Consider the following 23,780-nt stretch of genomic DNA (forward strand, 5'->3'; position numbering starts at 1 on the left):
TATGGTATCTCTTTCAAAGCCTTTTCTAGCTTCCATTTTCTATTAGTCCTAGTTATGGTGTCTATAAAGACTTGGTTGAGTCAGCTGTTTCCCATACTGTTGTCATTGTAATTGGAAGATGATATTATAATATCAAGGTGGTGCCCTGTTGAATCGATACTTCATTCGAAATCAAATGTGTCTTATTCTCAACACCCTGCTACAGTCATCTACCATAGGGACTAGCCTGCGCCGTAACTATAGAAACGTGTACCCAATGAGAACGTAGACACACCCTATGTTAAAATTCGATTTTTATTAAATACTTCTCAAGATCGTTTCAATAATAACAAAGATATGATCTACTGACATTCAAACAAACACTTGATAGTTTTAAATTCATGATTTTATTAATTGTATGGTCATGCAAAATCCAGCATCCAAATGAGAACTCAAGAGTATAGTCATATGAAGCCCCTTAGTATATGGTTACAATGCAATACATTTACTATTAAAAGGGGAACATACCAAGCTAAGGCTTTTAATATATATCTTTTTTTGCACTTTTTATGTGATACATCACTTGATTTCAATATTTGAGACAGAGCCTTTTCAATAAACCTTTAGGATGCAGGTAACATATACAGATTTCCATTACTTAATCAAGTAAACACAGACAGTGAAAAATATTACCAGAAAGTAGACATGCATATTTCTTCCTCTTGTAAAACTGCATATAGAGTTTGGTTGTTAAGAGTGTGTGGCTTTTAATTGTTATTTTCAGTATTTCATCTCTTTTTTTGTAAGTGGATCAAGGCGCCTCTCCTCCTTCCAGCTAATCAGATAGGTAACAGTAGAATAGAGGGGGGAACTATTTCCCCCCTCTCGGTTCACTCCAATTTCCTCCTTCCCTGTTTTGATAACTCGAGTCGTAGTCACCGCATCGTTTTTCTACTCGGATACAAGAACATTCCCATGGCTGCGTGAACACACTATGGATGGAGGTGCCTGGCCTGACGGGGTGCTAGATACAGAGGAGAAGAGAAGCCAGGGCCCACGGCACAAAGTCAGGAACACTACGCAGAGCCAGTAAAACATCACACGGTTTAGTACTGTATACATCATCGTCATGGTGTGGAAGAGGGGTTGGGGGGAGGGGGAAGGGGACAGTCTCATGGCAAGGAGGATATGTCACGGCGTAGTTGCCAGGGTGGGGCGGGCGTGTCACCACGCGACTCGTGGCGTGGCGACGGGGCACGTTCGCGGCGACGCGTCGGCTGTCCGACACGCTTCGATATCATGTTGGATCACGGTTCAATCATTTCGAGATGTTTTCTTTGACCTTAAACGCCCGTCCTCTGACAGGATTGATGGAGTGCACGTTACGATGGGAGCGGCTCACAGGTTTGAAGCAGGCTTCACTCTTGATGGTACAAAGTCAAACACACACACAAACATACACACACACACACGGTTCAACTGCACGGTGACAAACAGCGATCCAATGGCTAACCATCGACACAATATGTTTGTACGATATGTTTTAAAAGGGAAACTGGTTCATGTGTTTCTTGATGCGGGTACCAAATAGGTGTGCACTGACAGCATCCTGTGCACGTGAGTTTCTCTGTGTGTGCGGTGGAGTCTACTTTTTACTGATTGTTTATTGATGACTTTTTATTGGGATTGTTTATGCATGTGTGATGGGGTCGGGGGACGGAGAGAGAGGAGGCTTAGCTGCGATTGGCCAGAAGCCTTGGCCCCACCCCCAGACTCGATAGTGCCCCCCCCCCCATATTTACAGTTTCAATTCCTGGAAACAAACAACTGAGTTTATCCAGAAGCAAACACTAAGACCACTAACAGCTAGTACAATTAACTATAAACCATTACAAACCATTACAAAATGGACCAATCCATTGATTGCCTTCAGCATGGCTCCCAAAACACCAGCCACTAAGTCCGCCTCCCATCCAAATATTCTGTCTTGTCCAATCACCAGCCATCAAAAAACATTTGGTCACTGGTAGTTGGCCATGAACCAATCCCAGACTTTCACTGCTTTCTCCTTTTTAACATGCTATTCCGTGCCCATGAATTTGACAGAGGTACGGCAAGCTAAGACAGACAATATACAGTGTTCAAGAACAGGACCAGAACAAGAGACAGGCAAAAGAGTGACATCATCTTCAACAGAGTGGCGCGAGTGAGACAGTGACAACGGGATGGGGGGAGTGGTTTACCAGGGATCGTCATAGAAACAGATCCCCCGGGGAGTGGGCTAGCTTAACCTGAAGTTGCAGAAACGTCCACTCAGGAAAAAGGTGAACACAACAGCATTGAGTCTCAAGTTCATGTGCAAAACAGTACAGGCCATTTTAAATTCATTATTTTGTTGTTGTTGTCATCCTTGTATTAATTAAACATGCTTAAATCATAGTAGAAAACCTTACAGGAGGGAGAGGTGTCGTTTGCACTTTCAGGGTTTGTGTTTGAAGCCTCGGTGTGGGAGAGTGCTGGGCCTCCAGAAGCTAGACTGTTTTATTGTGCCCTCTAGTGGCCAAGAGGCAGATAGCATCTAACTGGGAGTGTTCTGCAACTTCAGGTTGTGCTGGTCAAGAGGTTGTGGCTGAAGAGCAGGCTGGCATACAGACCCAAAGGGCACAGCACATGTGTGGACACGTCCGTGTGTGGATGGATTTACACGCAGGACCCCAACGCACAAACGAAGCTAGGAGTCGCAAAGGGAGTTACAAGGATACAGGGGACATCGATACATCCACACACACAGGCGCGCACACACACACCTCCCTTCTCCAAACCCTGAAAGGAAAGAGTTGTTCCCCTTCTCCTTATAAATATCTATGTATTTCATAACTACGTTAAATAAAGTCCCATTTGTAAAAAGGATTCTCTTTAAACACAAAATACTTTCAAATACAGCATCATTCAGAAGATAAAAACGAAGATCCACATTAACACATTGGAATACTAAAAAACGTAACCCCCCCCTCACTTCCCCAAAAAGCTTACTTCTACATGAAAACAAATGTCTTTATATGCAAAAAATGTCTAAAGTCTACACTTTGGTGCTTTTAATTCAGATATTAAGTAATATACTGTAATTTAGTTGTTTACGTCCTCATTTTCCCTATTACCATTTCAATGCATCAAAATAGATATACATGTTAACTGTGAAATTAACAAAGCAAAAAACACATCTTCGCTAAAATGAGGAGTGTGTGCTCTTCCTTTTTGGGAGAGGAAAAAAAAAAAATATTAAAAAGATCATGTGTGAAGGATATGTTTTTGTTATTCTTTTTTTTTAAACGAAAATTGAAATATTTCTTGTACATTTGTTAATACTTCAAACACCTTTCCCCCCCCCCCAAAAAAAGATGGATCCATGAAAGAAAATAAGAAGACAGTGCCCCATGTGGGCATCAGAAGCATGCACCGTCCAGAGGGCGGGGCTGCTGCCTCGGCAAGCCCTCAGCGACAAGGGTGGTCGGTGTTGTCGATCGGTCAGACAAGCGGTTGGCGGTTTAAATATTCTATTTTGTTATGTATATATTTTTTTTTTCTTCCCCCCCTTGTGTTTTTTTTTTTCAAACTTCAAGCGGTCTTATCCGGCTGGGCTCCTTGGCGCCAATCCGACCACGGAGAGAAAATGCTCCAAACAGCTTCAGAATTCAGGTCAAATCTGACAGAAAGACAGAAAGGGACAAACACAGAGAGAGACAGAGAGAGAGAGAGACAGAGAGAGAGAGACAGAGAGAGAGACAGAGAGAGAGAACAAAAAGAGTGTACAAGCAAGCGTCAGAATCAGACCCGACAGTCAAGCGTGTACTCATCCTTTTCCCGCTACATGTTTAGGGTCGAAGAAATCCTCTGTGTGTATGTGTGCCCGCGTGTGTGTGAGCGAGCCACTGGCAGGTGTACCTGGGGCCTGGTAAAGGTTCACTGGAGGGGCGCGGCGGGCGCCCCCGAGCAGTGGAAGTGCACGTTGAGCCACTTGGCGTCGCGGCGGTGCCACACGCGCGTCTCCTCCGACTGGCAGGAGCGCGGGCGGCCCTGGCTGTCCATGTACTGCGTCAGGCGGATGTAGGCGATGCAGGCGGCGTCCTCGCCAATCAGGTGGACGTGCGGGTTGAGGATGGTGGTGTGCACCGGCTTACTGTTCTTACTCAACACTGGAGGAGGACGACAGACATGGTTCACAGACAAAAGATGCATTATATATAAGACTCACGATGTCAGATGGGTGGTCAGATGGTCAGATGGCTGAGCGGTTAGGGAGTCGGGCTATTAATCAAAAGGTTGTTGGTTCGATCCCTGGCCGTGCCAAATTACGTTTTGTCCCTGGGAAAGGCACTTCACCCTACTTGCCTCGGGGAGAATGTCCCTGTACTTACTGTAAGTCGCTCTGGATAAGAACGTCTGCTAAATGACTAAAATGTAAATGCAATGTCAACGTTTAGGGCTTGAGCTCCACCTTATGTCAGTCTGGTGGCGCTTATGACAGCATCCGACAAACATTTCATTGTTATTGTTTACTCAGGTCAGAAAGTAGAGGGATGTGCGTACAATTATCAAAGTAGAATTTGTGGAAGTCCATGCCCTCCACCAGGTTCCCAAGAGCCTCCGGTTCAAACGAGGTCAGTCCAGGGTCACAGATTCTCCTGCAGAAGAAAAAGCTTCAACATCTCCCCAACTCAAAACATACTGGACCAGCAACCAAGCCTGGACTCTGTTTTTGTGAAGTATTTTGAACAAGAACCAAAAAAAAGGTCTAGTCATTGGACGGCAATGTTATTGGCAAACAAACAGGAGCACGGAATGACAACGAAGGTTGGCCCAGTGGCCCATGACTCACGTGTAAGCCTCAAAGTCACCATTGTTAATGGCTTCGATCAGCTGCTCGGTAATCTTGATGATCTCCTGCTTGCGAGCTGAAATGGAGAGAAACCGAGGACAAAAGACAGACAGAGAGAGATGATCAGATAAGCTTAGAGAAGTCCTGGCAAACCCTAGAGGTGAAGTTATCCCTCCCCATGCAACACTTGTATTCTGCTTCCTGGGTTTATACCTAACATGGGCTAGTGGCAGAACCACAGAATGATGACCACCTTCATTACGATGGTAGACATACGTAGGGTGAAGGCTTCTCTGGGGAGTATAATCTGTCAGTCCTAACTGTCTGAGCCCCAAATCTTCCTTCCAAGACCCTGTTTTAAGTCTGAAATCCCTGTTCACAGATAACGGGCAAACATTTGAGTTTGTTGTTGTCCATCCTTGCCTACATCTCCTGCTGGTTCATTTCTTTTGACACACACCCCGTAGCACACCCGAAGACCACCAATCAACCCAAGTAGCCTCAGAGGGCCACACATGAGAAGCTAGAGATGCGCACACACAAGCAGGAACACACAAACAAACACAGATAGTCCAAACTTTTAGAAGAACCTCACAAAGTGGGTCAAATCCACGCAGCACACAGAGCCTTTATCAAGCGCACACAGCACCCCTAATATACAAACGGTACAGTTTGTATTCAGTTGTATACAGTTCACATTGTCATTGGACTCATGAACTGGCAATTTGGGCACTAGCCTGGCTGTTTAGAAGCTTGCTAATGTTGGCTGCAGCGTGTATGTCATGTTGTTACTAGGGACAAAGCTTGGTGTTAAGTCTTTACTGTGAATGTCCACGCACAAGCTAAGCCAGCAGCACAGCGAAGTTAGCTAGCGACTAAAGCCAGGGGAATAAACACCTGAATGATATGCTGGTTCTGCTGCCAGGCAACGAGGCAGCAGAGCCAGCAGCACTTACTGAGCAGCACGCTGCTGCCCCCTGGTGGAGGCAGCCCACACTCTAAGTCAGGACAGGCGCTCAGAGCTGATTTGGTGTTTTGAGCATCTTCGTGCAGGGGGGCAGCTGGAAGACAACACGATGACAGGCGTAAAATGGCCGCCGTGTCATTAATGTCAGCAGGAGGGGCAACGCGACCTCCCAGAAGTGTGTGCGCGTGTGTTTGTGTGCGTGTGTCTCAAAGCTTTGTTTGCGTCGTATCGCATCGTGTGCAACTGAGAAATCTATCGAGGCAAAATCGCAGTTTGACGACATCGTTCGCTCGAATCCACAGGCACACAGGCGTCGCGCGGCATTCACAGACTGACAGACACGCGTGCACGCAGATTAAACGTCGGGTTTAGCTGACGCGGCAGGTGGGGGAGCGGGGAGCTACTGGACCAGCAGGGGGCAGCAGCCCACCATCAAACCCAGTCACGGTGATAAATGACACGGCGAAGAGACAGACCCAACAGATGGATAGACGCACTGACTGACAGACAGACAGACAGGCAGAACACACAGACAGACTAAAAAGACAGACATACAAAGAAGAAAGAGTACAAAGACAGAACGGACACACAGACTGAAAGATAAGAAGAATAGACAGACAGGTGACTTACAGACATACAGAGAGAGAGAGAGAGAGAGAGAAAGATAGACAGATAGAGAGCACAGAGAGACAGAGGCAGAGCAACACGAGTCGTCGTGGAGATATCTGTTCGGCAAGCACACAGGTCCCGGTGTCAGGGTCTGGCTCGCGCCGGATCCGCTCAACCCTCGGGGGGTTCTGGAGAGACGGTCGGACGGACGGACGGATGAATACCTAAAAAGGGCAGCGGGCCTCAGAAGGCTATCACTGCTCACTACTCGCCACGGGAGAAGGAGAGTCGGTGAAAAAGAAGCGCAACGTTTCTGTGAGATAAGAGGGGCTGCGTGGGCGCATGTGGGTCCGCAATGTCGCCGCCACACCAGGAGGGCATGGAGCTGGCCTCGAGGAGAGGCCTGAGAGAGAGAGACGAGCCGTGTCAGAGGGATGACAGTACGAAGAGGACCACACACACACACACACACGGGAACAAACACACACACAGGAACGCACACAGGCACACGCACTGGAGACACCGTAACTTGACATTCAACAACCGTACGGACTTCAAATCCAATACTTTTTGGGGGGGGGGGGGTGGGGGGGGGGGATCCTACCCACCCGAGGTCGTTGTCACTCAAGTACACATTCGAGAGATGCTGCATCATGGAAAGAGCTCAAGAAATATACATGGGGGTGGAACAGATCAAGACATTTTTGCACGACGCAGCGTAACTAGGAGTGCAAGCAACAACAAGGGGGCCGGACGAATCAGGGGGAACATTCTCAAGGGGGACAGTTTGGATGGCGGGACAGGGTTAGAACGGGGGGGGGGGGACAGAGTTGGGGTCAGTTTCAGAGGCGACTGTCCGAAAGAGGACCTTCTCGAGAGGGGACAGCCGTGTAAGAAGAGGTCAGAGTTGAGAGAGGAGGAGGAGGGGGGGTGGGGGTGGGAGGTGTGGAGGCTGCTGCTGACTTACAGGCGGGTGGGCAGTGAGGGGCCTGGCTCTGCTGGCTCTGCTCCTCACTGGCACTGCACTGGCTGACCACTGCGCTGTCGGCGCTAGCCCCGCACGCAGACACTGCCCCCGCCGCGACACACACACACAAGGCCAGAGAGAGACATAGCGAGGTCAGACCATTTTTTTTTTTGTTACTACTGTCGACAAGTACCACACAGTGCCTCGTTTCCAAGCCAATGCCCTCTGGACATTGAAACACACTCTGAGAAGATGTACAGTACAGAGACCATTAGAGTACGACAATTAAACCCCACAGCACCAAATACCAGACGAAAAAAAAGACACAGGAGACAATTCATGTCACACAACTACAGTACATCACACAGAGAACACCACAACACACCAACAGACCACCAAACCATTGAATCACAATGTTTAAATAAGCCTACTTTTCTGTCATAAGCCCCAGCCCCTCCCAGTCAGAGCTTGTCATGCCTCTCTGTCTGTGCTCCTACTCTGCCACACCACCGGCGCAACACACAGGCCTTCCACAACACCGTGAGAGCGAGAAAATGGAATGCTCCGGTCTGTCGGAGACAATATTTACCCTCTTTATCCCCCCCCCCCCACCCCCACCCCTACTGTAAACTGGGCTTCTGGAACCATACTGTACGAAGTCAATACGATTGAGTTCGTCTTTGTGTGCCATGCATGTGTTTCTGTGTACAGGAGGTCTGAAAGAGGGCTTTGTTTCGGGAGATATTTTCACCCTCTCTCAGAATGTGGGGCCTTGTCGTTGCCCGGCGCAGTGACGTCAGTGGGCCGGTCACCTCCGGACCTAGAGACCGTTGCTATGTTTGCCTGACGGTTCGATGCGAGAGTGTCCTTGTAAAATAAAAAAAAAGACTAATTTTCCCATGAGGAGCCGTAAGGGCAACATATTGTGTGTGTGTGTGGTGCGTGTATGTGTGTACGTGTGTGTGCGTAAGTGAAGATGCTTGTTTCGCGGATCCCATGTCACTCATGCTCCACTGACTGCTGCTACACTTGTGAACACGGCTTAAGCGGCCAGTTAAAACAGGCCAGAGCCCTTCTCTAAACAGTGCTCTGGAACTAGCAGTAAAAAGGCTGAGCTTGTAAACTTGTAAACCTTGAAGTTCACCACTCAACGGAACACACCCCGTTATGGAGTTGAAGGTTTACGGTGCAGGCTGATAGCACCGCGCACACACACACGCGCGCAAACACACACCCACACACAAACACAAGTTCAAGTGCAGCCCAGTGCCAACTATCTGAGCCCAGGGGAGATGATAGAGAATGGGGAGTCTATTTGAAAACTAAGGGGAATTAGGGGAAGCAAAAGCAGGACATATAAGGCCTCAGTCTGTGCCTCAGCCAGGCTCAGTCTGATCGGCACTGCTAGCCTGATCTGCCTTTCTCTCCCAGAGCCTCTGAGGAGTTGTGGAAACCTGTTCCTGAACACTGCCATGCTGTCCGTACATGTATAGAATGGATTTCCACCTACAGGCACACACACACACACCGTCTGCCTGTCTCTTCTGATGTACCAAACCATGCAGATGTTCACTGTAGTACACACTCACCCACCATTCACTTGCTGTATCGGCCGTTATAGGTTCTCTGAAGTAGCATTGTAACCTACAGTGTATTCGATGCTCGTTGTTGAGGGAACAGAACTACATCGAAGCTAGCTCGCTAGCTTTGACTTATTTCAAACTCTCCCTTAACCTCCACACAGCTTGTTCACGCATGCATCCTATTCATGACCTGGTACGAGGAAACCCCCAAAAGGCTAACTCTCTGATGCCTAGCCGGAGTTGACAGTGTGACAGTCACACAATACGACAGGAAGTGAAGAAAACGTGCAGAATACGTGAAAGTTTGACGTGTACCTTTCCTACCTTTCATATCCTCCTCTTCTGTGGTGTTGCAGCTCTCCGTGGAGCCCTGTGGGGGACAGGGTGGAGAAAGGCGGAGGAGGGAGATAGAGAGAGGGAGCAGGAGCGACGGACAGGGAGGTGCAGAAACAGAGAGCGGTCAGTGTTGAGTGGCGGGGGTTAGGCTGGTGGCGGAGGGTGGTTGACGAGGAACTTGGTGACCTTTTCCCCAGGCTGACAGACAGACAGACAAGACAGGTGGATGGATTCCTCCCAGGAACGCACAAACCAGCAAAGCCAGCGGGACGGAGCAAGCGCACAGAGCCACACACACCAAAGCAGTTGGTTTGGTGAGGTGGGAGGATTAGTGTGTGGGCAAAGTGTGCGAGGGAGTGCGCGTGAGTCGGCATTAGTGACTTGAGTCAGTGCAAATCACTGCTCCTGTTAGTGGTTGTGCCACAGGAAGCATTATGTATACTACAGTGACTTTAGAAGGTTAGTGCTCTAGTGAGTATTCTCTACAGAAGCAAAGTGTCCGTACTAGTGAGTTCTCTACAAAAGCGAAGTGTCTGTACTAGTGAGTTCTCTACAAAAGCGAGGTGTCTGTACTAGTGAGTTCTCTACAAAAGCAAAGTGTCCGTACTAGTGAGTTCTCTACAGAAGCGAGGTGTCCGTACTAGTGAGTGTGCAGAGAAGCCAGTACTGGTGTTAGCGGCGGCTCTAGAGGTTACAGGTATGGAAGTGTCTTACCTTGGTGCCGTCAGCTGGGTTGTGCACGACAGTGGTCTGTGGTTCCTAGGGGAAGTGGGAGACAGTTTACCATGCAGGGAACCCACCAGGGAGCCGGGCATGTGGAACACACACACACACACGCACGACCTGCACACACATCGTGAGCACACGCACACACGGCAAAGCACTGGAGCCACAGCACAGAGGTAGCAGTTGGGTCCTGCTAAAGGGGTCCCGATGGAAGGGGGGAGGGGGGGGGGGGGGGAGGAGTTGGATTGTATACTACACAGTACTGTTATGAAGCCATACCTATCCCTTCCATGCTGTCCCAACACCATATCATTTTACATGGAGCTGCCAAACCTAAAGGAGGGTCTTGAGCATGTATAAGGGCACATAAAGAGGTGTGCAGAGTCCAGATTGAGAATGACAGGGGGGTGGGGGGGGGGTGGTTTGGGAGGTCTGGGTCAGACCGGGTTGACCGCCCCTCTGTCGCCAACCCAAACCCAATCTGGACCCTGTCGGCACACAGTTACCATGGAAACACTCGTCGCAAAAGCGCCTAGTAGCCCACACTGCCACATATCATCATTCAGACACAACACACCCAAATGCAATGACCCCCCCCCCCCCTTCTCCCACTCCCGCCAAATACCCACACAGACTGCCCTGCCCATCACCAAGCCCTTATTGCATCCCAACAGCAAAGAACATACAGTCTTAAAGAACCAACATGAAAATGCAGTCGCTCCGTTAGACTATTAGCCAGGCTTGGCTCTTAGGTCCATAGCCTGAAGCTCTTATATATAGAGCTAATATAGGTTCATGTACAGAAGGCCTATCTGGTTTACTACTTGAGAGTCTCTAGAGGCCTTAAGAACACATACACATCGTTTATCTGGCCATTTAGAAAAAAGCCAGGAGGAGCATGCGGCTAATGCATGGACAGGGCCGTGCATGAGAGGACTGGAGGAGAAGCCGACAGTGATGTCATAATGCGATTGTCAGAAATGCAAGTCTCTTTTTGTCTTCTTGCCAGAGTGGTGATTACGGAGCAATGTGCCACAATGGGTTTGGTCTCAGATTAAATGGCTTCATTGAGGTTTCAGGCCCACAATCTCCCAGGACAATGTAAGTGGACAGTCCGTCTGGCAGGCACCAGCTCTGATTTTCAATTTAAGGCCATTCGATTCTGTGCTCCCATCATGTCATTTGTTTCTTTGAGGCAGAGTGCAAGGACTGTACCACTTGGGAGGGGGGTCACATTGGTGAGACCCACACAGAGGGACTGCATTTTCTACAAGTGGGATATCTCTGTTTCCAACCAAGTCTGGCTCCTGTTTTACCCATACAGAACAATGCTGTAGTCGTCTACAATTGTCTGTAATACAAATGGTATTTTATGTAGTTTGCATTTACTAACTCTAAAGATGTAACCTGTGCACATACATTTAAACTATACTATTTAACACGGTTAAAGAACATGTAAACTAGCTGTCAAGCTGATACCCTCCTATCTGTGTATTATTTTGCTCCAGTATCCGGGTAAAACAGAAGCCTAGAGAGAGGGGTCACAGGCACAGACCAGTTGTTTCGTTTAATCAAAACCTCCTCCGACATCACACAGTTTATCTCGAAAAAAACAAAGGTGGAGAGGAGAGGGCGGAAGGGAAGGAGGAAGGGAGGGTCAAAAGAACAGGGGGGGGGGGTCACCAAAGAGGGGATGAGATGAACAGATGGGGAGGAAGAAAATGATGGAACAAAACTCAACGGAACGGTATTGGACTAAAATAGGCAACAATGTCAGTCAAAGCAAGGATGAGAGAAACCAAGTATAGATGAGATACCATTGGTGCTGAAGATGATATGCTGCTGTCTTTGGTGCTGCTGGTACTGCTTACTACACTGTTTTTATTGTTGTTTGTCAGCGGCTGGGGCAAAGAAAAACAACAACAACAACACAAAATGACTTCTGCTCAACAGTGTTACAGCTGTCCAGTCTATCCTACGGAGCTGAGATGCAAGGCTGCAGCAGCTGTGTGTGTTCCTAGTGTTACTCCAGTAGGACAGATAAGATACAGTGGACAAAATGACAGGCTACTGGATCTCTTCCTTACACACTCCCGTCTTGAGCTCAAAGCTCGGCAAGAGTCTCTGTAGGTTTGCGTGTGTGTATGACAAAGAGAGAGAACGAGAGAGAACGAGAAAGAGAGAGAGAGAGATGTCTCATTTTCATCCAGTGAGCGGGGTATGTCTGGTGCGTTTCTGGAAACAATTGTTGAATGCTGTCTGCCGTACGGGCGCTTAAAAATTCCGCGAGCAGTTTTTTTTCTTCTTCTCTTTAGCACACAAAATGACAGCCTCCTTTGAGCGTCAAAAGGAATTTGTAGGGAGAAAGAGGCGCACTCTGAAGGCCCTGACACTTCAGGGGGAGCAACATTAGCATTCTTGACACGCTAAGTGACGTTAGCGCTTGCCTTCCATTTTCCCAATGCCTGCGTGTGAACGTCTCCAATTGGCCGTTTGAAGTGTCTGTGTCTACCTCTCCAATGTGACGTCGTGTTGCATGAGTGTCTACAATCTTTTCACTCAAGACATGGCACAGGGATAGCCACGTTCTCTAAATAAACAGGAATATGAAGACACATGCGCTGTCTAAACACTCGGGGAGAGGTGGTAACAGGAGAATACCCAGGCCTCTCAAAATCAATATTGATAGGTACCTGCTGGGGTAAAAGACATCACGGTCTCTCTGAGAACAGCAGGGAACACAGTTAGCACAACCTCGAACCGAACCAGCAGGAGTCTATCCAGTTAACCAGGTGGCTCCAAACTGTGGTCCTGTACATTCGAGTGAATAGCTGTAGCTAACTGTTCGCGCCTGTGCATGCAGTGAAAGGCCTTGACGAGGAGGTGTTCCTACATTGAAATTGCCGCAAAACTATTTTCCGTTAATGAAGTGTATGGTGAGGTTTATAAGAGGAGGTTGGAGAAAGAATCAGGAGAGTCGATTTACAGCCTACCTGTTAAATACGGATTGTTTTGTATAGTTGGGTTGTAGTGTAGCTGTTTAGTCTATCTCCAGTTTGGGTTTGTTTATTTAACCATCCCTAGTGATTACATTGCTTTGGCACAAAAAAAGTAACTTTTTTGGGATCTAAAAGGACATTCCTAGTTTGATCTTTTAATGCTGAACTTTATTAATAGCCACGTCACCCACCCTGGGTTAGTTTAGTGTAATTTCCTGTACCAAGGCCTGACATCAATAAACCAAGAAGGCTCTTTAATATCTTAACGTAATGTCAAGTTGTAAATTACATCAATTAACGGGCAAAATGCCGTTGAAGTATCAGAAGGTGCCAAGGCACTTTCTGGTGATAAAAAGCCCTGGTGTCACCTTTAAGACTCTTGACATTCATGCAAGATGAAAGAGCCATTATCAAACAGGGCAGTACAGATATTCACATACTTTTTGTCGTGAATTTAGCCTTAGGAGTCTGGCCTACCTTATACCTGTACTCCTTCTCCTATAACACAAACTAGGGACAAAATAATGACTACCAATGGGAGGGGGTGAGGTGGATGTGATGGTGGGCACCAGTCATATTGCACTGACAGAGGTTAACCCAATGGTGTGTGATGGACCTCTAACATTGTGGATGTTTGGAAAGAGGAGCTTTGCAATGATTAACTATGCATGCGGCACACATCCTCAGTGCCTGTTGGCCTCTTTCTCTTTGCTGCTAGTGACTCCCTTAAAGTGACGTTATATATTTGTAGACACTTTCAAAGCGCAAAAGCTATCTAAATTCAGGCCACTTGCCATTGGTTGTTGCCACGTTTGGAAGTGTCTAACGTATTGTGGTTGTGACAAGAATCTTTCTTTAAAGTACCCTGTACTATATAACAGTCACAAATGATCCCTTAAACACTGTTACAACAGATATCTGAGTGGACTGGACAAGTGGAAACAATATGGCAGCAATTCCAAATCATCCAAACACATGACAAGATGGTGCTATGACCACATTATTTCCACCTGCCAAAAAGTTCTGATATCCACTCCTGAATAAAAAGCAGGGTTTAGGGGTTGATTGTGAAGTGGCTTTACTAATCCTTGGCTGGAAACATCTCTAGTTACTAATGTGTTGCTGCGTACAGTTGTCTGCAGGCAACCAAGACAGGAAAGGAAAATGGAGAAGAGGGTGTTTCACTTGAGGGAAAAACATGAGAGTCCAATAAAAAGAAAGAAAGAAAAAAAGGAAAAATAAATTAACAATTGGTTTAATGCCCTTACCCTGTTGCCAGGCCAAGCCAGCTGCCATGGGCTACACTACTATTGCCATAGAGACGAGAATCAGCTGGTTTGATGTGTCTGGGCGGGTACGTCGACCGGGAGAAAGAGTCCCTTGTGTGTTCCCTTTTCACACGGAACGCGATGGGCTACTTGAAATGTTCCCGTTCCAGAAGGGAATGGATTGCCCTTTGTTCTCGACTTGACTGCTTCTTTGGAGGACGCTATGACTGACTGTGAGAAAGAGAGGGTGACACTGGGTTTCTGGCCTGGCTGTTGGCACTGCCCCCAGCCCTCCACTTTGCCTGTGTAGAAGGGCAAGGTGAGGATGGGGCAGGAGAGCCAGAAAGGCTGGTCCATATGCAGATAGGCTTGGCCTGATCACTGGAGATAGCATTTAGGGGAGAATGCAAATGCAGGGAACAGGATGTCTGTACTGCATTATGTGTGTGTGTGTGTTGCACACGGCACGCCCATGTTGGTACGGTGTTCTAAGGGGAAGACATGACGGTGGTGTGGACAATGGGAAGGGATGTGATGGGAGTTGGAAGATCCAATGGAATTCCAACAAGAAAAAATTGCCACAGACCCTGTAGCATCTCAACTAAAAACAGAGAAAGAGAAGAGAAAGCAAGAGAGGAAGTGAGAGAAAGCAAGCGAGAGAGAGAGACAGAGAGAGACCACCGACTGCAGAAGGAGAAAAGACAGCTGAAGACGTGGAGAAAAGGGAGGAGGAAGATAGGAAAGACACGGAGCAGATCTCACCATCAAATAAACACTGGAGCTGGACTTCCTTTTCTGAACAGATAGCAACAGAGAGGAGGAGGGAAAACAGGGAATCATAAAAAATAAAAATAAACCAATAAAAAAATTGGGACAATCAGGCTGCCAGTTAGATCCCACAGAGAAGAACAACCACAAAAGCTTTTGAAGGGGGACAAAACGGACACACAGGGAAGGCAATCTACCGAGAAAATCCTAAAGCTGTTTGGAAGCAGCATTTCTACCATAGTTCCAAAAAATTGAAAATATATGTGTGTCTGTGTGAGTTTTGATAAGTTTGCACAGCAACTAACAAGAAATCTGCTGTATTAACAAAGTTTAATTGGTTTGTGTAGATTGGTTTTATTTAGACAGATTTGACCCTGGTCGATCATGGCGCTTCACTGCATGCACCGACTCCCTCGTTGATCAAAACAAAACGAGCCCTGGATCCATGAGCATCATCCCTCAGGACCCTGGGAATAATAGCAGTGGTCTGTTGTAACCACATGGTAAGAGTTAGGGCTAGACAGCCTTTCTTAAGACGAACTGTTGATTTGAAGGCCCTTCCGATGGCCATTTGTTTCCTATGGCAAATTACACTTGTATTGCCTAATATTTAAACAACCTTTTAAAGAGATATTTTTATAAATATTCACTTGTGAAGACCACAACTTTAGTCCACACCCTCAGTGAATAGTAAGAAATAAGTCCATCACAACCAAATGTGTGAGGAGAGAGAGAGAGAGAATGAGAGATAAGAGTAAGGAGGGAAGTAAAGACAAAGAGAGATTACAAAAGCGCAGTAAACCCAATCCAATCATTTCTATGTCACATTGGACACTTACCTTGACTCCATCGGATTTTTTGTTTAGTAAACTTTTGCATGCTGAAAGAGAGAAAAGAGAGATGGGACATCAATCAGAAGGAGAACATCAACAGAGCCAGCACAGATTGATCTGGAAACCAAAAAGGGTGAACCGGGAAGTGAAGGACCATGCTTGTTCTGTGGGGTCACCAGGGTTTCCCACACGTCAGTGCTCTAGTGCAGAACCCATGTGGTCAAGTTGCATTATGTCTGGTGCTTTACTGAACCAATCAGCATCATCACCGCAGAGACATTAAGCTATTTTTACAGTGTCACGTGCTGTAAGTATTGGGACAGTTATTCTTTTGTTGTGTTCAAGGTTGGCTGTACTGTATTTATAGTATGTATCCCTTCAGTGCCTGTGTGTGCCATCTTTTGAACTCTAATAAGTCTTTCAGTACAGAGCCAAAACAACTAAAAGGTACCTAGTCACTGTCCCAATACAAATGATGGGTAGTGTAAGACCAGCATATGAAGTCAGCGCCTGCTTTAAAACCCAACTTTGCGGCGACACTTTTTTTTAAATTGAAGAATAAAATGGGATATCTATACCTAGGAGTAAAAGGCAGTTCTAGAGGACTGCACATGCCCCACACTAACAGTCTATCACAAACATGCTCTTGACAAAACTCACACTGTGCATACGTAAAAAAAAGAGTCTTCCACGACAGACAGAGTAACACAAACAAACACAGAGACAGGCTAACAGGTGACAGACACACGGAGATACACACTCAAAGACACACGAAGATAGACGCACACACACAAACACGTACAGGTATTGTCATTGTCACTTCAACCAAACGTCAACCAGTTCTCCTATTCCCTTACCTTCCATGGGGAAAAAAAGAGAGGAAGGAGGGCAAGGAAAAGGCAAGATTGAAAAAAATAATAATATTGATCAGTACCCTGATATCTGAATATTGATAACGACGACTGCAGGCACACAAAAAAGAAAAAAAACCTTCTCAGGCTTGTTCGCAGGTGGTTCATGCGATGAGGTGGTTCGTGTGGGTCATATCAAAAGCTTGGGCATGCAGAATCCACAGCAAACCACATCTCCCAAAGTGCATCTCTGCCGAGGAGTGCATCATAGGAGGAAAAAAAAGGAGACAAACTTTGTGGCCCAGTATAGATAGTTCCCCCCCTAGCCATCTAAAGCCAGGAGGGATCATGGGATTTCTCTCCACTGGTGCATCTAACACTAAATACACTTCCATCCAATGGGTGCATTTGTGAAACCGGGAATTCAAACGAGAGACAACGTGACAGAAACAAGGTGACAGGTCCGTTGGGGTCAGCCCGAGCTAGGCTTCCTGTGGGCGGGATGATCAATGACCAATCAAATCAAAGCTGCCATTGACATCCAGTAGGTGTGCTGTCTCTCCTTGGGCGGGGAACGGTGGGCAGAAAACCAAGCAAGCAAGACAACAGAGAAAGAGACAGATTGAGAGAGAGAGAGAGATTGAGAGAGAGTGAGAGAGAGAGACAGATTGAGAGAGAGAGAAAAAACATGAGAAGGGGATTTTGGAGCCTGGTGCATCTGGCTACCCATGCAGGCTGGCAGACGCAGAGACACATGCTCGGCTGGCAGGAGGTGCCAGGCAATGCAGAGGAATGTGGGGGGCATGGCCATCGACCGGGGCACTCTGGATAACAAAAAGACAAAAAAGAAAAGAAAGAAAAGCCGGATGCTTGCTTGCTTTAAGCGACAGAACCGTCGGAAAATCCAAAACGAGCCTCCCTTAATGTGTCTTGGCGAAGCTTGCGTTGTATCGGAATCGGAGACATGCACACACACACACACACTTACTAGACATGGAGCTGTATATTTGTGTGCATCTACTAAAGATGAAGGAGGTTAAAGGATAAAGGATGGTGATTAGTCTGGGTGACGGGACAGGAGAAAAGCTCACTGACAGCAGCAAGGCCGCGTGGAAGCAGGATAGATCATGTTCCTGACAAACGGAAATACTATGGGGGGGGGGGGTACCCTGGCCGTGTACTAAGTCCGTGTGTGTGTTCGCATGGCGAGGAGATCCTTTTCAAAGTCCCCGATGTTCGGATGCACTCTGCATCCTTGAACCCTTGTGTGCGTTCACGAGGCTTCCGGAGACTCACCCTGTCAGCTGCCACGACCCGCTCTGTCCAAAACAATCAGTATAGCGTTGATCGAGTTTCAACGTTTTTTTAGCCCAGACAGTGGTGGAGTACCTAACCCTAATTCTGGGCCAGCGGGTGTGGCTTCTCTCTGGTCTGGGGTTGTGTGGGTAGGGCACTGGGGCAGGAAGTGTGTGTGTGTGTGTGAGAGAGGATGTTTTCGACGCTCGAACGGGGCCACTCAAGAACAGCAAGGTGCCAGTGTGCAGACGGGCGAGGGGGGTGGGGAGGGGGGCAGACAGGCGGGGTACCCCGGGGTCACATGCTACCAGACCGGGGCGGAGGTCACTGCCCGGTTGACAGCACCAGGCTGTCGCAGCCCCCTTAAGCGGACATACCTTCCTGTGCCATAGCAGCCGTGCTGGTGGTGGCTGCAGGGCTGGTGTGCTGTCGGCCAACTATTGGACAGAGAGGCGTTCAGTTCGGACGGGGCCGGGCAGGGAGGAGGGCGTGGCCTTGCATGAGCGCTACGTCCCCTCCTACCGCCCCCCCCCCCCCCCCCCCCACGCCCTCCCCTTACCCCCCCCCCCAAACACAGCCCCCGTTTGGGGACGAGCCCTGCCGGGACGCGTATGGGCCTTCGCCACACTTACCCCCCTTTCGTGAACCCTCAACGCTTACACAAAAACACCTTCGACGCCATGTTGGTGGTCACAACCGGAGGCAGTCACCCGTCACACCACGCCGTCGAGTGAACTGACCAGCCTTCAAAAACTATGCTTGTGGTAACAGGCGTGTGTGTTCATCAACTGGGATGCTGCTGTACTGAACAGACGCTAAGCAGTGTGCAATAAAAGGAGTTTGGGATGTTGGGTGGTTTATGTAAGGACAAACAGCCCATTCAGGGGGCCCACTTAGAGGCCCCGGTAGGAATAAAACATGGAAATGTCCCCAGACACTTGGACTATACAACTTCTAAACGTTCGAGTGAGCTGAAACCAAATGGGGTTACGACCCGGAGATCGTTAAGTACTCATCCTCTCACCTGAGAAGTTTCTGGACACCAGCATGGTAGTAAGGATAGCTCCCTGGGAAGACAGGAAACACACTAGGGTTAGAGAACGAGAGGAGAGAGAGAGAGAGAGAGAGAGAGAGAGAGAGAGAGAGAGAGAGAGAGAGAGAGAGAGAGAGAGAGAGGGACGAAAGGAGACAGGACATAACTGATTTTACTCATTTTAAACACTTACTTTGAGTTTTCTCCGGGCGTTGAACTTGCGCAGGCACTCCACGGTCTCTTGGCGATGCATCATGGAGGCCACGGTGGAGCGTTGCTGCATGGGAGAGAGAGAGAGAGAGAGAGAGAGAGAGAGAGAGAGAGAGAGAGAGAGAGAGAGAGAGAGAGAGAGAGAGAGAGAGGAAAAGGAGGAGAGAAGGAGGAGCGATCGAGAGCAGAGAGAGGACGAGCGAGACCGGGAGGGATCAGAGAGACAGAGAGAGAAGCAAAAGAAGAGAGGAGAAGAGCCCAGGAGAGACCCAGGAACAGGAGAGAGGTGGGGAGATCACAAGAGCGGGGGACGACAAAAAAAAAGAGAGGAGGAGGTGAACATCGGCCCCCCATCGAGCGCTCGACACAGCAGCCTTCACAGCGGTCGCTAACAGGGTGGACGCGGGCTGATCCCACGCCAGCGGCTGAGCGGAGGAGCCGGGGCGCGGCGAGAGCAGGTGCTCCGAACGCCAGCGCCGCAGGGTGGTCGTCATCCAGGAGGACACACGGGCGGGACGGGAGGATAGAGATCTAACACAGACGGATGTGCTCGGATGAAGGGGCTATCAATACAGAGCTGGGGTGGATGGAGTCACCTGTCAGCAAGAAAGAGTTTCCGGAATAGACTACGGGATGGAGACAGATGATAGGGAAGCCCTCAGAAGTACCTGACATCCCTAATAGAACCGCTTCCCTGGTGACAGTAGATATTGATATACTAGATGTCCATGAGGGGGGTTCAGATGTGTGTGTGTTTTGTGGGGGGACGGACGGAGGGGGGGGGGGGGGGGGGGTACTTACGCAGACCCATGGGTGCTTGAGGGCCTGGTCAGCAGTGATCCTCTTGGCTGGGTTGATGGTCAGCATCTGGTTGATCAGGTTCTTAGCCTCCGGGGTGACGGTGTCCCACTCGGGAGAGGGGAACTGAGAGGGGCAGAGCAGGGAGGAGGAGAGAGGGGGAAGGGGGTATGACGGAGATGGGTTGATACACATTGATACAAAGCCATACGTGCTGTAGATACACCCACAGTCCGCTGAGGGATGGGGATGCTGTGTAGGACTGAGGGGCCAGTCAGGTGAGTGTAAGGACAGAGTCCAGTAGGACCTGGTGCGTGGAGGGCTTTTCTGCTCCTCTTAACCCCGGCTAATGCCTTCTAATCACACTGTGTCCATACTGCACCCCTATGTCACACACGCACGCACGCACACAGACACACACAAAAGCATTCTCAGGCCGCACCAGAATTGTGCTGCCTCATTTTAAGGGAATAATGAGGACTTTTAATTGCCTGGTGAAAAAAAAACATTTATTGGATCTTTTCGGTCACACCACAATCAACTACCAAGGCATTAAATGATTTACTTGTGTATCAATTTGCAATCACTCGACACTTAGTCAAATCTCAAATTAGACATTAGAGACAATTAGACAATTAGAGAGAAAAGGATACGAATCTGCATGTGGCCTAGGAAATGATGCTCGATCAGGAGAAACAGCCAACGGGTTGCCAGGTTTGTGAAAAACAAAAGCAGTCGTGACTCCTTATTGACTCCGCTCCCGTTACGTGCGTTAATGAACTGCCATCCCCTCGGATCATGCAGATTCAAATCCATAATGCATTCGAATGTCCCAGAGGAATAGTAAATAATAACCGGGTTGATGAACATCGTTGATTTACTTGTTTACTTGAGTCGTAATGAGCAATATCCCGGTCTGAATCAGGAGAGGCAAACACTCCTTATGCGTATGGCTTTGCACAGACAGTAGAGGAGACTCATTGAAACACAACTAAGATGGATACTGTATAGCAGGTCGTTTCTCAAGCTCGTATATATACTGACCATCTAGATTTATGTTAAGTCCAAGGACTTTCTATAAGCCACACTCGCCAGTTGAGCCATGTTTAATTTGCAGGTGTATGTGTGTCCATCTCCTGACTCCTACCCCTGTGTTAGTTCAGAGGCCTGGCTCGCTCTGACAGGATCAATGGTCAGGGAAACACATCTCTCGATCACAGCCAATTAAAAATGAATGTGGGCGTCAATCTGGACCGGAACCACTTGGGTCGATGCTCGGCTTGACTCACCGTGTGTGTCTGTCTGCAACACGGCACGTGCGCGGAAACACACTCAAAAAGCGCACATGCCCCAGAACGAACGAAGCCCCTGCGTCAGTCAGTCAGTCAGTCAGTCTCCCCCTCTCCCCCTCTCTCCCTCTCTCCCTCTCTCCCTCTCCCCCTCTCCCCCTCTCTCCCTCTCTCTCTCCAGTGCTAATGGCCTGAGTGCTGCTAAAAGCTCCTGTTAGCCCGACTCAAAAGCACTTGGGCTGCTTCCCCAAAGCCTCTGGTTTGCCTCCCATGGCCTCACCCAGACACTACCTCAGACACGCGCACGCACGCAGGCATATTATTTGGACACAGGCAAAGAAAACGGACGCGCCCATACAAACGGCGTCGCTCGGTGCCGACGCATTGCTTCTACCCGTTTACCGAGTCCCACCTGTGAGCATGTCCACACACACACACCGGCCCTCCTTATGAACGCTAAACGCCCATCGGACAGCCCCCGCTGGTCCCCGCGAGCACACGGAACCCCCAAATCTGCCGTGATCCAGCGGTCTGAGGTGTAGATAGAGGAGAGGGTGGGAGGCGGACGGTCGGGACTCACGTCGTAGGCTCCGGCCTTGATCTGCTGATAAAGCTTGTGCTGATCCTCGTCCCAGAAGGGAGGGTAGCCCACCAGGAGGATGTACAGGATCACGCCTGCACACACACACACACACACAGAGGATTAGCGCAAACCGCCACAGGCACCCATAACGTGCGCATACACGCGGACCTACCGTCACGCACGCCCTACAGACACGGTATACAGACGTTCGTGGGCGCACGCACCAGTGAGCACGCGTGCGACACTCACCACAGGCCCAGATGTCTACAGGCTTGCCGTAAGGATCCTTCCTCAGGACCTCTGGGGACAGGTAGCCAGGTGTGCCCGCAAAACCTGAGGGCATGACACACACACACACAACAGACACACAAATCAACCAAGACCTTATCGGGACAGGAAGTCTACCTCTCATCTCAACCTCAAATCTCTTCGTTGAGATCCATTCATCTCAGTAACCCCTCCCCCCGCCCCTCCTTACTTACAGATTTAGACTCAGCCGACCATTCATAATAACCTCATCAAACACCAAATGGAAGGGTACCCACGGGGGGGTGGATCCTATATAAATGAGTGCTGGCTCTTTCAGACTGGATGGAGCCAGCCTGGCCTCCAGTAGAGTGCTGGTGGAGGGTCTCTGAGGGCTGCAGGACGGCAGCCTCACACTGAGAGGCTGGGAGGAGAGGCTGCAGGACGGCAGCCTCACACTGAGAGGCTGGGAGGAGAGGCTGCAGGACGGCAGCCTCACACTGAGAGGCTGGGAGGAGAGGCTGCAGGACGGCAGCCTCACACTGAGAGGCTGGGAGGAGAGGCTGCGGCTTCAAGCTCTCTCTCTGGCTGGATCGAATCAAGGCCCAGTAATGTGTGCGTGAGGCCTGTTAGGCTCTGTTGAGGATACCATCAGAGGTGTGTGTGTGTGTAAGGCCTGTTAGCCTCTGTTGAGGATACCATCAGAGGTGTGTGTGTGTGTAAGGCCTGTTAACCTCTGTTGAGGACACCATCAGAGGTGTGTGTGTGTGGAGGGGAAGTTCATCCAAGGAAAAAAACATCCCGTTGGTGTGTGAAAAAAATATGCAGCACCGGTCTGCTAACACGTTCTGCAAATGTTCTACCCAGGAAATCAAATCCACCCTGGAAAGTGTCAGCTTACCAAACCATGCCTGCTGTTCTCCCTGCACCTCGATGGCCAGGCCAAAGTCTGCCAGCTTCACTGCCGCTCCCTTCAGCTTGCTGGCCAGCAACAGGTTCTCTGGCTGTGGACACACACACACGCACACACATGCACGCACAACACAAAGAATGTACTGAACACTGGAACTGGTACATGCGGCAGTCGAGAGTTTATTAGCAATTTGAACAGGCACATTGGGGGTTGTTGGGTAGAGCTGATCTTATGAAAGCTTATCTCCCGATGGAGACAGACTGCCATGGTCACAGTTTTTCATCTGTCAAAAAGAACGAAAAACCAATATCCGTGTTGTCGTCTAGGTCCGCAAGATGATATTGGCTGTGTAGGACCACGAGAGGATCAGGTAGGGACCAGGAGCTCTGCGTGGTCCATCAATAAAGAGACCAGCGATGCCATTGCAGTTGGGCGGGTTAGAGGACTACAACTCCCTGCAGTCTGGGTGTTTCCGAGAGGAAACGGGAGAGAGTAGCAGGGCTTGTTAGGCCTCATACGTCAGACGGGGAGACAACAGGGGCCAGGAGGGTCTGTGATGTCAGCAGCCCCGTCCCTCTGGGCAGCGGTGTGGGGTGCCTCTGCCACACACCCCCCCCCCTCTCTCTCTCTCAAGAACTCTAGGATTGATG

General features: G+C 49.0%; 1 protein-coding gene across 1 annotated transcript in view; it reads right to left on the minus strand.

Annotated features, from left to right (window-relative positions):
- Nucleotides 1-367: 367 nt before the first annotated feature.
- The window catches only part of camk2g2 (calcium/calmodulin-dependent protein kinase (CaM kinase) II gamma 2), a gene marked incomplete in the record, with an annotated part of 51,002 nt that continues 27,589 nt past the window's right edge, over nucleotides 368-23,780 (minus strand). Inside the window, 16 exon segments of the mRNA XM_067236050.1 lie at nucleotides 368-3,682; nucleotides 3,922-4,172; nucleotides 4,567-4,661; nucleotides 4,856-4,931; nucleotides 7,399-7,500; nucleotides 9,297-9,351; nucleotides 10,032-10,076; nucleotides 11,861-11,944; nucleotides 15,918-15,958; nucleotides 18,436-18,495; nucleotides 19,083-19,125; nucleotides 19,285-19,368; nucleotides 20,103-20,225; nucleotides 21,969-22,063; nucleotides 22,221-22,304; nucleotides 23,119-23,221. Of these exon segments, the coding sequence (XP_067092151.1) occupies nucleotides 3,940-4,172; nucleotides 4,567-4,661; nucleotides 4,856-4,931; nucleotides 7,399-7,500; nucleotides 9,297-9,351; nucleotides 10,032-10,076; nucleotides 11,861-11,944; nucleotides 15,918-15,958; nucleotides 18,436-18,495; nucleotides 19,083-19,125; nucleotides 19,285-19,368; nucleotides 20,103-20,225; nucleotides 21,969-22,063; nucleotides 22,221-22,304; nucleotides 23,119-23,221 (1,323 nt within the window).

This window comes from Osmerus mordax, chromosome 5, assembly GCF_038355195.1.
Source record: "Osmerus mordax isolate fOsmMor3 chromosome 5, fOsmMor3.pri, whole genome shotgun sequence".
Lineage (NCBI taxonomy): Eukaryota > Metazoa > Chordata > Actinopteri > Osmeriformes > Osmeridae > Osmerus > Osmerus mordax.